At 38.4% G+C, this 13,985-nt stretch overlaps 1 protein-coding gene across 5 annotated transcripts in view; it reads left to right on the top strand.

Moving 5' to 3' along the window:
* Window positions 1–13,985, top strand: part of LOC124865549 (phospholipase A and acyltransferase 1-like) — a 24,257-nt gene extending 10,272 nt beyond the window's left edge. The window contains exons 1-5 of one of the 5 annotated variants that reach the window (XM_047360729.1): window positions 5,530–5,589; window positions 6,029–6,116; window positions 6,261–6,396; window positions 7,005–7,252; window positions 7,528–7,755. In XM_047360729.1, the coding sequence (XP_047216685.1) occupies window positions 6,051–6,116; window positions 6,261–6,396; window positions 7,005–7,252; window positions 7,528–7,632 (555 nt within the window). In that variant the 5' untranslated portion in view covers window positions 5,530–5,589; window positions 6,029–6,050 and the 3' untranslated portion in view covers window positions 7,633–7,755. Of the gene's footprint in view, window positions 1–5,529; window positions 5,590–6,028; window positions 6,117–6,260; window positions 6,397–7,004; window positions 7,253–7,527; window positions 12,829–12,914 lie in introns of those variants that run through there. The other 4 variants (XM_047360728.1, XM_047360730.1, XR_007037628.1 and 1 more) reach the window with 4 other exon arrangements.

Raw genomic sequence — 13,985 nt, 5'->3', positions numbered from 1 at the left:
AAAAGTTTTTCTGTCTAAGGAAACCCAGCAGATTGCACTATTCTAATAATCTCATCCTGTATTTTCTTTTCAATAAGTTTGATATTACGACCCCTTTTCCATATAGCTCCATCATCTGCAAATAGTAAGCAACCGACTTCCTTACCAATTTTTTAAATACATCATTTATCATTATAGAAAACAATAACGGACTTATAATACTTCCTTGAGGAGTACCATTATCTACAACAGGTCCTTCTCAAAATATTAGCATATTGTGATGAAATTCATTATTTTCCATAATGTCATGATGAAAATTTAACATTCATATATTTTAGATTCATTGCATACTAACTGAAATATTTCAGGTCTTTTATTGTCTTAATACGGATGATTGTGGCATACAGCTCACGAAAACCCAAAATTCCTATCTCACAAAATTAGCACATCATTAAAAGGGTCTCTAAACGAGCTATGAACCTAATCATCTGAATCAACGAGTTAACTCTAAACACCTGCAAAAGATTCCTGAGGCCTTTAAAACTCCCAGCCTGGTTCATCACTCAAAACCCCAATCATGGGTAAGACTGCCGACCTGACTGCTGTCCAGAAGGCCACTATTGACCCAAAATTCCTATCTCACAAAATTAGCATATTTCATCCGACCAATAAAAGAAAAGTGTTTTTAATACAAAAAACGTCAACCTTCAAATAATAATGTACAGTTATGCACTCAATACTTGGTCGGGAATCCTTTTGCAGAAATGACTGCTTCAATGCGGCGTGGCATGGAGGCAATCAGCCTGTGGCACTGCTGAGGTCTTATGGAGACCCAGGATGCTTCGATAGCGGTCTTTAGCTCATCCAGAGTGTTGGGTCTTGAGTCTCTCAACGTTCTCTTCACAATATCCCACAGATTCTCTATGGGGTTCAGGTCAGGACAGTTGGCAGGCCAATTGAGCACAGTGATACCATGATCAGTAAATCATTTACCAGTGGTTTTGGCACTGTGAGCAGGTGCCAGGTCATGCTAAAAAATGAAATCTTCATCTCCATAAAGCTTTTCAGCAGATGGAAGCATGAAGTGCTCCAAAATCTCCTGATAGCTAGCTGCATTGACCCTGTCCTTGATAAAACACAGTGGACCAACACCAGCAGCTGACACGGCACCCCAGACCATCACTGACTGTGGGTACTTGACACTGGACCTCTGGCATTTTGTCATTTCCTTCTCCCCAGTCTTCATCCAGACTCTGGCACCTTGATTTCCGAATGACATGCAGAATTTGCTTTCATCTGAAAAAAGTACTTTGGACCACTGAGCAACAGTCCAGTGCTGCTTCTCTGTAGCCCAGGTCGGGCGCTTCTGCCGCTGTTTCTGGTTCAAAAGTGGCTTGACCTGGGGAATGCGGCACCTGTAGCCCATTTCCTGCACACGCCTGTGCACGGTGGCTATGGATGTTTCTACTCCAGACTCAGTCCACTGCTTCCGCAGGTCCCCCAAGGTCTGGAATCGGCCCTTCTCCACAATCTTCCTCAGGGTCCGGTCACCTCTTCTCGTTGTGCAGCGTTTTCTGCCACACTTTTTCCTTCCCACAGACTTCCCACTGAGGTGCCTTGATACAGCACTCTGGGAACAGCCTATTCGTTCAGAAATTTCTTTCTGTGTCTTACCCTCTTGCTTGAGGGTGTCAATAGTGGCCTTCTGGACAGCAGTCAGGTCGGCAGTCTTACCCATGATTGGGGTTTTGAGTGAACCAGGCTGGGAGTTTTAAAGGCCTCAGGAATCTTTTGCAGGTGTTTAGAGTTAACTCGTTGATTCAGATGATTAGGTTCATAGCTCGTTTAGAGACCCTTTTAATGATATGCTAATTTTGTGAGATAGGAATTTTGGGTTTTCATGAGCTGTATGCCAAAATCATCCGTATTATTATATCAATTGACTCATCTATTTCTTCTAATTTCTTTTGACTTAATTTCCCAATCAGCCTTATTAAAATTCCATCTTTTATATAATCCTGTATTCCTGTTATTTATTAATATTCCTGTTATGATTTTAATGGGGTAATGATCACTGCCTACTGTTATATCTTTGTCAATGTCCCACTCACACTTATTAGCTAAACAATTTGATACTATTGTTAAATCAATCACAGACTCGGTACCTGTTTTTACATTAATTCTTGTTCCTCTTCCATCATTTATACATACCAAATTTTTCATTTCCATTATTTCTTCAATAACTTGTCATTACATTTTCCCCATAATGTGCTGTTAGCATTAAAATCTCCACACCAGATTACTTTTCCTTCTAAGTACCCCATTAATTCATCCATCAACTCGAATGATAATATTTTACATGGATTATAAAATTTTATTATCTTACACTTTTCTTTTCCTCTCCTTGAACCATCACCTTAACGTGGTGGAGGGGTTTGAGTGCTTGAATGATCCTAGAGGCTATGTTGTCTGGGGCTTAAATGCCCCTGGTAGGGTCTCCCATGGCAAACACGCTCTAGGTCAGACAAAGAGCGGTTCAAGAACCCCTCATGACGACTACGAAATCAAGGCACGTGACGTGGTCAGTGAACTGGGGGTCCAGGTACTTCATCAGGTCCTCAACTGTACAACAGAGTCATGAATAAGATGTAAGCATACTAGTAAAGTATATTTAATTACAGAAACCAGAAGTCATTAAAGAAGTATGAGCAATAGTTGCTCCTTGTGGGACCCGGCCAGGCCAAGCCCGAACGAGAGACGCGAGGCCATCCCCCAGTGGGCCCACCACCTGCAGGGGGAACCGTGAGGGACTGGTGCAAAGAGGATTGGGCGGCGGACGAAGGTGGAGACCTTGGCGGCCCGATCTCCGGATGCTTAAGCTGGCTCTAGGGACGTGGAATGTCACCTCGCTGGGGGGGGGGAGCTTGAGCTTGTGCGAGAGGTTGAGAGATATCGACTAGTCGGACTCGCCTCCACGCACAGCGTGGGCTCTGGAACCCATCTCCTCGAGAGGGGCTGGACTCTCTTCTACTCTGGAGTGGCCCAAGGGGAGAGGCGGCAGGCTGGGGTGGGTTTGCTTGTCACCCCCCAGCTCAGCTGTCTAGTGTTGGGGTTTACCCCAGTGGATGAGAGGGTCGCATCCCTGCGCCTTCGGGTTGGGGACAGGTCTTTGACTGTCGTTTCGGCCTATGGGCCGGGCGGTAGTGCGGTGTACCTGGCCTTCTTGGCGTCCCTGTCGGGGGTGCTGGATAATGCCCCTCCTGGGGACTCCATTATTCTGCTGGGGGACTTCAACGCCCACGTGGGAAATGACAGTGACACCTGGAGAGGCGTGATCGGGAGGAATGGCCTCCCCGAGCTTCGCCAACACTGTTTACAGTGGGGGTGGGAAGATGCTGACCTCGACTGGGGACATTATCGGGCGGTGGAAGGAGTACTTCAAGAATCTCCTCAATCCTGCCATCACGCATTCCTGGTGGAAAAAAGAGGCTGGGGACTCGGGGTTGGACTCTTTCATCAAAAAAAGCTCCGCGGTGGCAGGGCTTCGGTGGTGGATGAGATCCGCCCTGAGTACCTCAAATCTCTGGATGTTGTGGGGCTGTCATGGTTGACTCTTCAACATTGCGTGGCGGTCGGGGACAGTGCCTCTGGACTGGCAGACTGGGGTGGTGGTCCCCCTTCATAAGAAGGGTGACCAGAGGGTGTGTTCCAACTACAGGGGGATCACACTCCTCAGCCTCCCTGGAGAGGAGAGTCCGGCCGATAGTCGAACCTTGGCTTCAGGAGGAGCAGTGTGGTTTTCGTCCCGGCCGTGGAACACTGGACCAGCTCTATACCCTCTACAGGGTATAGAGCTGGAGAAAGCATTCGACTGTGTCCCTCGTGATGCCCTGTGTCTCTGCTGAGTCTGCTGAGTCTGCTGCCCCCGCGACCCAGTCCCGGATAAAGCGGAAGACGACGAGTACGAGTATTATGTTACATTCTTCCCTTCCAATTTTCCTTCTAACTACTCTCTCTTCTTCAGAACTGTTTTCTTTCAGCTCTCTTTTACTCCTTTGGCTGTCTAACATTTTTCCTTCTTCTGCTTTACCTCTTCCCTGTCCTCTCCCTCTACGTACTGGCATCCATTCTTCAAAGTCCATATTGTCCTCCTGTGTATCCATTCTGAACCATTCACATACCAGTTTATACCTTTTACCGCCACTTCCAAAAGTAAGCAATCTCTCAGTATCTATCTGCTCGATACTGTTAACAAAATTCAATCTCGGCAGCAATTCGAAAAAGCGATCAGCTCTTCTTCCGGACTCCCTGCTGCTGACGAGATCTTCCCTATGATCCACATGGGCATCTACTTTTAAAGTTACAATTTAAGAGTGCATTGTAGGTTTGCAATTTCTTGACAAGCATAAGCATAAGTCTCGACCACTTAACATTCTTTAAAAGGGTCTGTATTGTGTATAAACTAAACATTGTACTGTACTGGAAATCAATGAGCCATCTGAGTGCTTACTCATTCTCAAAGCAACCTGTGTTACGACCTATTTTGTTGGAGTTCTTCCATGCTTTTCTATGCAGATTCTATGCTTACAAAACATTTCAATAAATAAAGTAAGGCCCCTTGCACTTAGAAACTAATATGCACTAAAATACAAATTTAAATATATAGTTTGATCTTATGAGATTGCTTTAATACTTTTTAAAAATGCTTTTAAGTTTTACAATAAAAAAAACCATCTTGTTTAACTGTATGTGTGCCTATAGAAGTAAAGCTGCATTTGTGCACTACCTGCTGCTCTTTTTGTTGAGCACAATTCTTTTTAGATGTGCATGATCAATATTTGCTGAGAGCCTGCCTGTATTTTGGTATAGTTTTGTGCTCAGTTGGACTTTGCATTTAAATCATTAGTGCCTGCCCAAAAACTGCACGAAGGACAAGAAAGGAGGCACTGAAACCAGATGGTCATTTGAGGAAATGGTTCCCTTATAAGATCTTATGTAGTTCACTTAGTGTTTCTCATAGTGATCAGTCAACATGTAGTTTTCTGCTGTCAACATAAGGGGATTGTTTCCTCAGTTTTGAATTAGCAGCATTAAGTGATGTGAACAGGTACTCACATCCGAAAAAAAAACAAATTATTCATTGTAATTTAGAAGCTAGCACGCTACAATACATTATCACGGAGAGAAAGAAAATACAATGGTGAGCCTTACTAAAGAACATTTGAAATGCAAAAATATAAAAGCAGAGTGTGCCAATGACCTATCTTCTACTTGATATTGACTTATTCAAAATCGAGAAACGGTCTTGCACACCTTAACAGAATACTTTTCAACTTTGTTTTTTAAGTTGTGTTAATTTTAAAATAAATATATCTTGTTCACCTTGGGCGCATCCTTTTTTATTTTGTATTGTTTTGGATGTGAGGTTCTCAAATCCAAAACAATACAAAATAAAAAAGGATGTGACCAAGGTGATATTAACTCATGCAAATGAGAAAGTGGGATAAAGGCTTCCCGTTTTTTAAGGGTAGTTCATATCTACTTTTCTTATGGTTATATAAAGCCATGTCTCCAGCTTCTTTAGCAGGATTCCCTCCTTCAACATTGAAGGTAAGAGCAGTTTGGTCATTTTTGGTTATCTATTCAACAGAACAAAATACTCTTTAACTGCAAATTCTCATATCTCAGTTCTAACGTTTTTCTGTTACTAAAGAAATGTCCTAACCTTAAATCATACAAAGAACGTTCAAAAATAATTTAATCTGAGAATTTTGCTTTCAGATCATTAACAACAGAAAAATAGTAAGGCAGATGTCCAAATAGCAGAAGGCCAAATAATGTTCTCAGTAAATAGGTTGTTTATAAGATTAAACTGAAACTAAAATGTTCAATTTCTAGGGTTTATATTTATTTGGTTTATTAGGAATGTTTAAGAGTGCAAAGAATGTCCACTTTTTGCCTTTACTCCTCCTCAAAACTGCATCTAAACTTATGCTTTTCATTCTTTCATTTGATTCTCAGTCTCTGTGCATTTGTATTTTTTTTTCAGTCAGTCCTTATCTGCCACAAAAATGAGGAGCCTGATCTTGGTGGTTGTGGTTGTCTTTGTGGTGAACAGAATACTAGAAACAAATGGAGTAAGAGGCAAAATTCATTTAACTTTGATCTGTTTAAGACTAACTAATGTGTTTGAGTTCATTTTACTGCAGTTTAATAAAAACTATTGTGGAAGGTTTGGTTATCTGATGCATATCTGATGTTTTCTGTTCTTCCACTCACAGTTTCATTTTGGAGATACGATTTCATTTAAAACGAGATGCAGAGCAACGTTTAGGTACCAGCATTTTGCTGTTTATGTGGGGAAAGGAAACGTGCATAACCTACCCAAAACTGATGCTCAGGACATCTATGAACGATATAAGTACACCACAAACTCAGAAATAACATCACATAAGGAAGAATAAAATTACAAAGCGGTGTGAGACAAAAACAGTTTAGGTATCAGACCCCTGGAAACACTCTAAAAGACCCATTTTGTGAAATTTATCCATGACATATAAGAATGTCATAGTGTGTCTGTATCCTGAAATCAGGAAACAAAAGCAAACTGAAAGGCAGGCAAATCTATTAAGTGTGTGGCATAACAGGAATCTTCCATACAAAATGCAAGAGCAAGAATGTGATGCAAGAATCATGAAAAAAGAAAAAATCATGAAACAGAAGTACAATTATGAGGACATATTCAGAATAGTTACAACAAAGATGGGAAGAAACCAAGATACAAGCAGGAAGAATCTTCAGCTAAATAAATTAAATGTCCTCAAAACAAGTTTAACAGTAAAAAAAAAAAAGAAAGTGCTGAGAAAAAATCAGCTGACAGAACAATTAGAAATTAAAGAGTGACACAGTTAATGTAGAGGTATTTGAGATAATCAGGAGGCCCATCTACAATACATAATTACAATGAAACTATTTTGAACTGTAAAACGTACCTCCGCCTTATTTCTTCTTTTTGTTTGTTACAGTGAAGTCTGGTCCGACACCACAATGTGTATTTTCAGAGCTAAGTCAGTACGAAGAGCCACGAGTAGAAAATTACCTTGACGACTATACAGACCCTGAAACAAAAATAACATTTAAAAGAGGAACTGATGATGAAATTCGTGAACGGATCATAGAGACAAATAATAACTGTGATCGGTATAACTTATTGTCCAACAACTGTGAGCACCATGCTAACTATGTGCGTTATGGACATAAAATAGCAGAGCAGGTAAGTGTTTCATTAAAGATGTATAAACAGAATATTTTAGAAAAATGTTGGAGGAATAAAACAGATTATAACGTCTTAAAGTCTTACCACTAATGTATATACCTACAGCTGTAGTGCTCGTGTTGCTTGGATCCATTAAAATTATTTTTAATGTTAAATTCATACTTAACACACTATATTCCTCCAGGGTTACTCTTAACTTTATGTTATTAGAGTGAATATTAGTTGTTTAAGAATTTATGTATTCTGTCTAATCACTTTGTCTTTTTTGACAGTTTAAACTGACTGGTGAAGGTCTTTGTTTCAACAACCCAAGGATCAATACACAAGCTTTGGGGCAATACTTGAGAGAATCCTGCAGCTCTGACCCAGCAGGCTAAACATGTTTTAAATGTTCTTCCCTCTAAATGTCACATCAGATATTAAATTAAAATCAATAAGCAAGTTCTTTTATTGTCTATGAGGGTGTGCAGTTACTAATAAAATGAAGTATGTACACTGTATTTTAGACTGACTTACTGATTATTATGGTATCTGGCGTACAAGCCAGCAAAAGACATTTATATAATTTAAAGTATCTTAGATTAACATATTAGTTGTAACCTAAAGTTGTAAATCAGGGGATGAGTGTTTAAAAAACTCTAACTCAGTCTAGACATTCTGAGTTAAATAATTTGCCCATAGCCTCAGCTTCATGTTAAAGCATAATATAAACTTTTTTATTGCTTAATGAAAAAAAAAAAAAAGATTTTTAATACAGAAATGCATTGAATATACAGAAAAGTATGTCCAGGGCATGAACTCAACACTTCAATGGCGTGTCACTTGCAAGAATTGCTGCATCAGTGTGGCGTGGCACAAAGGTGATTATCCTGTGGGACTGCTAGTGTTAAGAAAACCCTGGTTGCTTTAGAATGGACCTTCAGACCATGACAGTACTCCATAGTTCTGTAGCTGAGTGTGATGAAGCATTGACTCCAGCTGGGGTGCACACCATACTTTTTTCCTTCCAGTCAACTCTCTATAAACATGCTTGGATACAGCACACTCTGAACTGCCATTTCATCCACCAGGGTTCAGGGGTCAAGAAAATTACAGTAAAAACAATGACTACATAAAAATATTTAATTGAAAATGTAAGCATCATTAAAGAAGAAACGGTTAAATGCTGATCTGAATTGCTAAGAAATGATAAAGATTGATTGATAAACCTCAGCCTTTATGATAAAACTGCAGTAAATAACGTTGCAGTCGTGATTTAAAGGAGCCACAGTTTCTGCTCATCTAAAATTTTCATGGAGTTTGTTTTGAAACTGTGGAGCACTGAAACTAAATGTTGCTTTAGCTAGTTTAATTAGGCTTGTGCCAGAGGTACCTTCAATAAGGTCTGTGCATCTTTATTTTTAAAGGTTTACCAGTTCACTTCATTCCCACTGATGAGTGTTTGAGTGTTTTCTCTATGTCCTCTTAGAGATTAAAAAAAGAGCTCAGGTATCTGAAAAATACATAATCAACTCAATGTTGTTTTCTTTAGATATAGCACTTAAAAAGCCATTACAAGTTCACTCACCCAAACATATACCTTTGATAGCATTCATTACAGTTTAGCTTATTAACTGATGTCCGGTGGTTTTTTCATGTTTTTGAGATTAAAACACTTTAGTTTTCGAGATAATATGTTAACAGTATTTACAGTAGAAGAATCAATGCTCGGGAGAATAAAATGAACTTTTGTTTGCATGCTGCCATATACCTAAATTAACCTGTAATAAAGTTAGCTTTTGCATAATTGCCAGGGAATTACCTACATCCCTCTTTACTGTCTCAAACAGATAAGCATGACAAAATAGATGCAAATGTCATATGTACGTGGAGTTTGACCGTGCCACCAAAAATGATAGAAGAGCAGTTTATATATAGCCAGTGCAACATTATTCTAATCCCACAATGCATAAAAAAACAATTCTCCCAGTAGCAGAAATGAGGAAGACCTCTAGCATCAAAACAATAAACTGAAAGTTAAATGTACAAAATAAAATTTGGAACCTGAAAGAAAACTTAACAGAGCCTAAATAAATAAAACCCTTCCTTTAGCTTAACACTGATGTTCTCAAATGAAAAAGTCAAGAAGTGTTAATCTCATACTGGAGGCTGGCTCATTCAAATGAATCTGGGAAACAGTGGCAGGACTATTCAGGTGTACCTTTGGTTTTCTCTTTTCCTCAGTAGGTGTCCACTATTTTGCTGAAGGTAAGAGTCTTGAAAGAGCTTTCTTGAATAAAAAAAAAAATCTTGCATGTGTTAAATACTATCTGAGAATAGAAGGGCACCACGATGAATCCGTATGTGATGACTTTGTTTCCTTAAAAATGTTTTCATTTATGTCGTTTGTGTGTCAGCTGAAGCTTTTATGTTTTGTTTTCTAGTACTCTTTCCATCTTTTTGTTCATCTTAGACATTTGCTTCTAAAAAAGACAGATTATAGAGCGAGGAATACAAATATGAGTGGCTGGTAGGTAGGATTGGGGGACAGGAATACAAGTTTAACCAAACTGTTTAAAACTCAAACTCTGCAAAACTAACTCTACAGAGCAATCAACAGCAGGATGTGCAGTGTCTTGCAGCCATATTTACAGGCATTTACCTTTTTAATATTATGTGATATATTTAAAGCAAACCTCAATCTATCTTATACCGACACAAAGCAGTGCAGAAATGTGAAGTGGAAAGAAAGCTATACTTCATTCTTAAAATTATATACAAGAAAAATCTGAAAACTGAAGTGAATTTGTATAACATCACACAAGTCAATACTTTGTAGAACCACCTTTCAGTGCAAAACATCTGTAAGTTTATCACTATAATCTGAACACAGACATTTTACCTGTCTTTAAAATCAGTCAGACTGAATGGAGTCCCTTAACGAACCACAGATTTCAAGTCATGCCACATATTCCCAAGATCTGGACTTTGATAAGGGCTTTCTAACAAATGAATATGCTTTGCTCTAAACTATTTTATGCTAGCTGTGGCTGTAGATTTAGGATCGTTGTCCTACTGGAAGGTGAACCTTCGTTCCTCTTTCACAGACTCTTAACAGGTTTTCTTCCAGTATTGGCCTGTTTGTAGCTCCAGTTTCTCATCAACTCTGACCAGCTTCACTGTCCCTGCTGCTAAAAAATCATCCCCACAGCATGATACTGCAACCACGTTTCACTTATTCCTGTTTGCCCACATTATACACGAGAGGTGGCAAACTTTAAATGGGATCTCTCTCGTCTTTATTGCAATAATATTCCATAAGCAGATTTGTGGAGTGCAACTACTTTTATTTCTCTGTTGACATTCTCTCACCTGAGCAGTAGATTTCCACAGCTCCTCCAGTAACCATGGGCCACTTCTCTTGATGTTATTAACAATAGTTTTGTTTTTATCACTTAATCCTGCTTAAAATGTCTTTATGGCTCTATCCGTGACTTTTCTGATGCATTTCTTGGTCTTCATGATGCTGTTTGCTTACTAAGGTTTCTAACAAACCTTGGAGACCTTCACAGAGCAGCTGTATTATTACTGAGAGTACATTACATGCAGGTAAACAAGAATTACATTTTATTTAGGTGTATTAGAATATAGAGGACAGATTTTTTACAAACCATTCTCCCACTTACGCACCTCTTTGTGTCTCGCAAAACCTTGACAAACAACATCAAACTCTGTGTTGAAATGTGAGTTCAAGTGGTGTTAAACCTTTTGTGAGGCACTGCATAAGAGATGCTGCAATTGACAGCAGTAAGAATTTGCATAATTTACATTTAGTCAGTGTGCATACATGAAGTACAATAAAGCATATTTCGTAGGGATTAACTCTTAACAGTCACTCTGAATGAGCCTAAACGCTCCTTAACTGAATCCCTAAACGTTTTAAATCATTTTGAGGTTTAATTTGGTTCTATTTCATGGTAAAGAGGGACTGAAACACAGGTTCACATAAACTTATATACATAAAGTATTTATAGTTAGTTTAACATTTTTATTATGATTGATTTATCTCATTTCCTAGGGTGGATGAAAAACCCATAAAACATTAATATTTTTTTCAAACAAAAACTAGGTGGACATATTATTACCTTAATCTATAAAGAGTCAGAATTATACATACAAATTTAGAAATAATGTATAAAAATTCACCGAAATCTATCATAAAAGTGGCACAGAACGTTGTAGAGGGTTTTTTAACTTCCCATTGATGATGACTGAGTACAGGTGGTAGTTTATCTTTGCTAGCAGCTCCTTTAACAGCTCCTGAGACATATTATGATAGACAATTAATTCAGTGACATTTTATTCTACCTGCAGAAACAAAGAGCGGTAGATACATGCTAATCACTTTCGTTTACTGATCCTACTGCCTGTGAATGTTGCTTATCTTGCAGGAGGTGACAAATACTGGTTGTGAACAAAACGAGCAGTTGGGGAGAGAAACTGTACTGCTCATGGTTGAGTCTGTTCAGAACCAAGCAAACATGCTGCAAACATAAAAGCTGATAAGAGATATCCATTTGCGGTTTGCTGAAGGACAGAACTGGACACATGGGGAGAACAACTCAGAAGTATTGTTCAAAAGTGTATATAAGGAGGCGATTTCCTTTGATTCAGTAAACTCCAAGTCCTTCAGATGAAGGTAAGACCTCTGAAACTCCTTCTTTCCTGGATTAACTCTAAAATATTAGGCTCAACACTAAAATGTGTATGAAATATATTGTCCTTTCTTTTGAATTATAGAAAATGGCTTTGTGAAATCTTATGACCTTAGTTAAAAAGTAGTTTCACGAGTCTGACATGTTCATCTCAGACCTTGACTGCTTAGGAAATGAGGAAGCTACCCTGGTGGATGGGATCCTTCTGCTGATGATCACAACACTGGAAATGAGTGGAGTAAGTTCATCAGTTTATTAAGGCTACCACTTTAAAATATATCCAACATGTTTTTGTTTCAGTTAGTTTGATCACATTCTGTTTATTCTAAATGTTGTGCTGGGACTATGCATGTTCTTCCACTCACAGTTCCAATTTGGAGACATCATTTCTTATAAAACAAGATGTAAAGTTGGAGTTCGATACAAACACTTCGCGGTCTATGTGGGAGATGTAAATATTTGTGGGAAAAAGGCAGGGCAGGACATTTATGAACAAGCAAGTAAGTATACCTAAACAGCAATAATAATAATATAATAATTATAAATTAGATTGTTAACCTGCTAATTTATTTTTTGTTATTTGTTTACAGAGAAATATCACGGTAAATCGTGTAAATTTGCTAAACTAACAATGAACGAAGAGCCGGAGGTGAACAATTACCTTGATGACTATACAGACCCCTTAACAGGAGAGACATACAGTAAAGGAGATGACAAAGACATAATTAAACGCATCCTTGAGACATATCAGAACTGCAGAATATACGGCATCCTTCACAACAACTGTGAACACATTGCTACCTACGTCCGCTACGGAGTGAGGGTGGCACTGCAGGTATGTGGCTCACATAACGTTGACTAATAATATGTCCTCTAAATTTAGAATCAATAGAGTCTTGTTCTCATATTCAGTACAGAGATTAATATTAAATTCCATTTTTAATGTTCTGTTTGTTACCTTACAGATTTTGTATAGATTATATATAAACATACAACAGTCTTCCCAATACATACATAAAAACTATTGGGTCGGACAGATGTTTTTCAGAGCGGTAGAGAGATTGCAACTGAAAACATCTCTATCCGTTCTCCTCGCAGCGAGTAAATAACTAATTCTTTGTCTTTCTCTTCCTTTTGTGATGTTATAAGTATTGTAGGTTGTTTAAACCTGACAAAACCAACACTTATTATCAGCAATTACATATGTATTAGTACATTTCTGATTTAGAATGTAATTGCTTGATTTGGACAAATTATTATAACTTGACATTTATTTTCTATGCAGCTTTTGTAAAGATGTGAAGTAGCCCAAAAAATATACCTGTTATCTTTAATTTTCTTTACGAGATCTAATCAACAATCGACCAACCAATGAATTAGTAAAACCAATGAAGACACCATCAACGCGCTCGTTTTAATTCCCCAAGACCTTCGCAGGTGTTCCTTTGAGATTTAAAGACTGAGGTATTTGTGAACTGAATATACTAGTTTACCACAAAAACAAGATTCGGTCAACATAGTATCTACACGGAGCCATTACTTGGTGTCTCAGAGCACAGCAGAACATTGCAATATAGGATCAAATCTGTGTTAATTCAATGCAGCTATATGTGGTTTTTCAACCTCTTTTTAACCCTAGTGATGTTGTGTAAATATACATCAAATCAGAAATAATGTGCAGACACAATCCATATAATCTTATGTACTGCATATGCTTTTGTAAACCTTCATCGCATGTCAGAAATTTAGCTTCTCTGTTTGATCTACAAACGTAATTTCTCAAATTCAACAATTAATCTCACAACTTATCTTGTAATTTCCTGATCACAATGTACATAATCCCTTTTGTTTTATTTGCAGCTCAACATGACTGGTGAGGGTCTCATATTTGGCAATGACAAATTTGACAGGAAACATTTACTGGAGTACCTGAGGAGCAAATCCAAATGCCCTTCGCATCACAAGAACTAAAAAGATTCTAGTGAACATGCTTGTGTTCAGCAGACAGAGCTCCACAGATGTCATCCCTGACAATT

This window comes from Girardinichthys multiradiatus, chromosome 3, assembly GCF_021462225.1.
Source record: "Girardinichthys multiradiatus isolate DD_20200921_A chromosome 3, DD_fGirMul_XY1, whole genome shotgun sequence".
NCBI classification, from domain to species: Eukaryota; Metazoa; Chordata; class Actinopteri; order Cyprinodontiformes; family Goodeidae; genus Girardinichthys; species Girardinichthys multiradiatus.
Note: the sequence above shows the minus strand (reverse complement) of the source record. Positions and strands in the feature narration are given on the sequence as shown.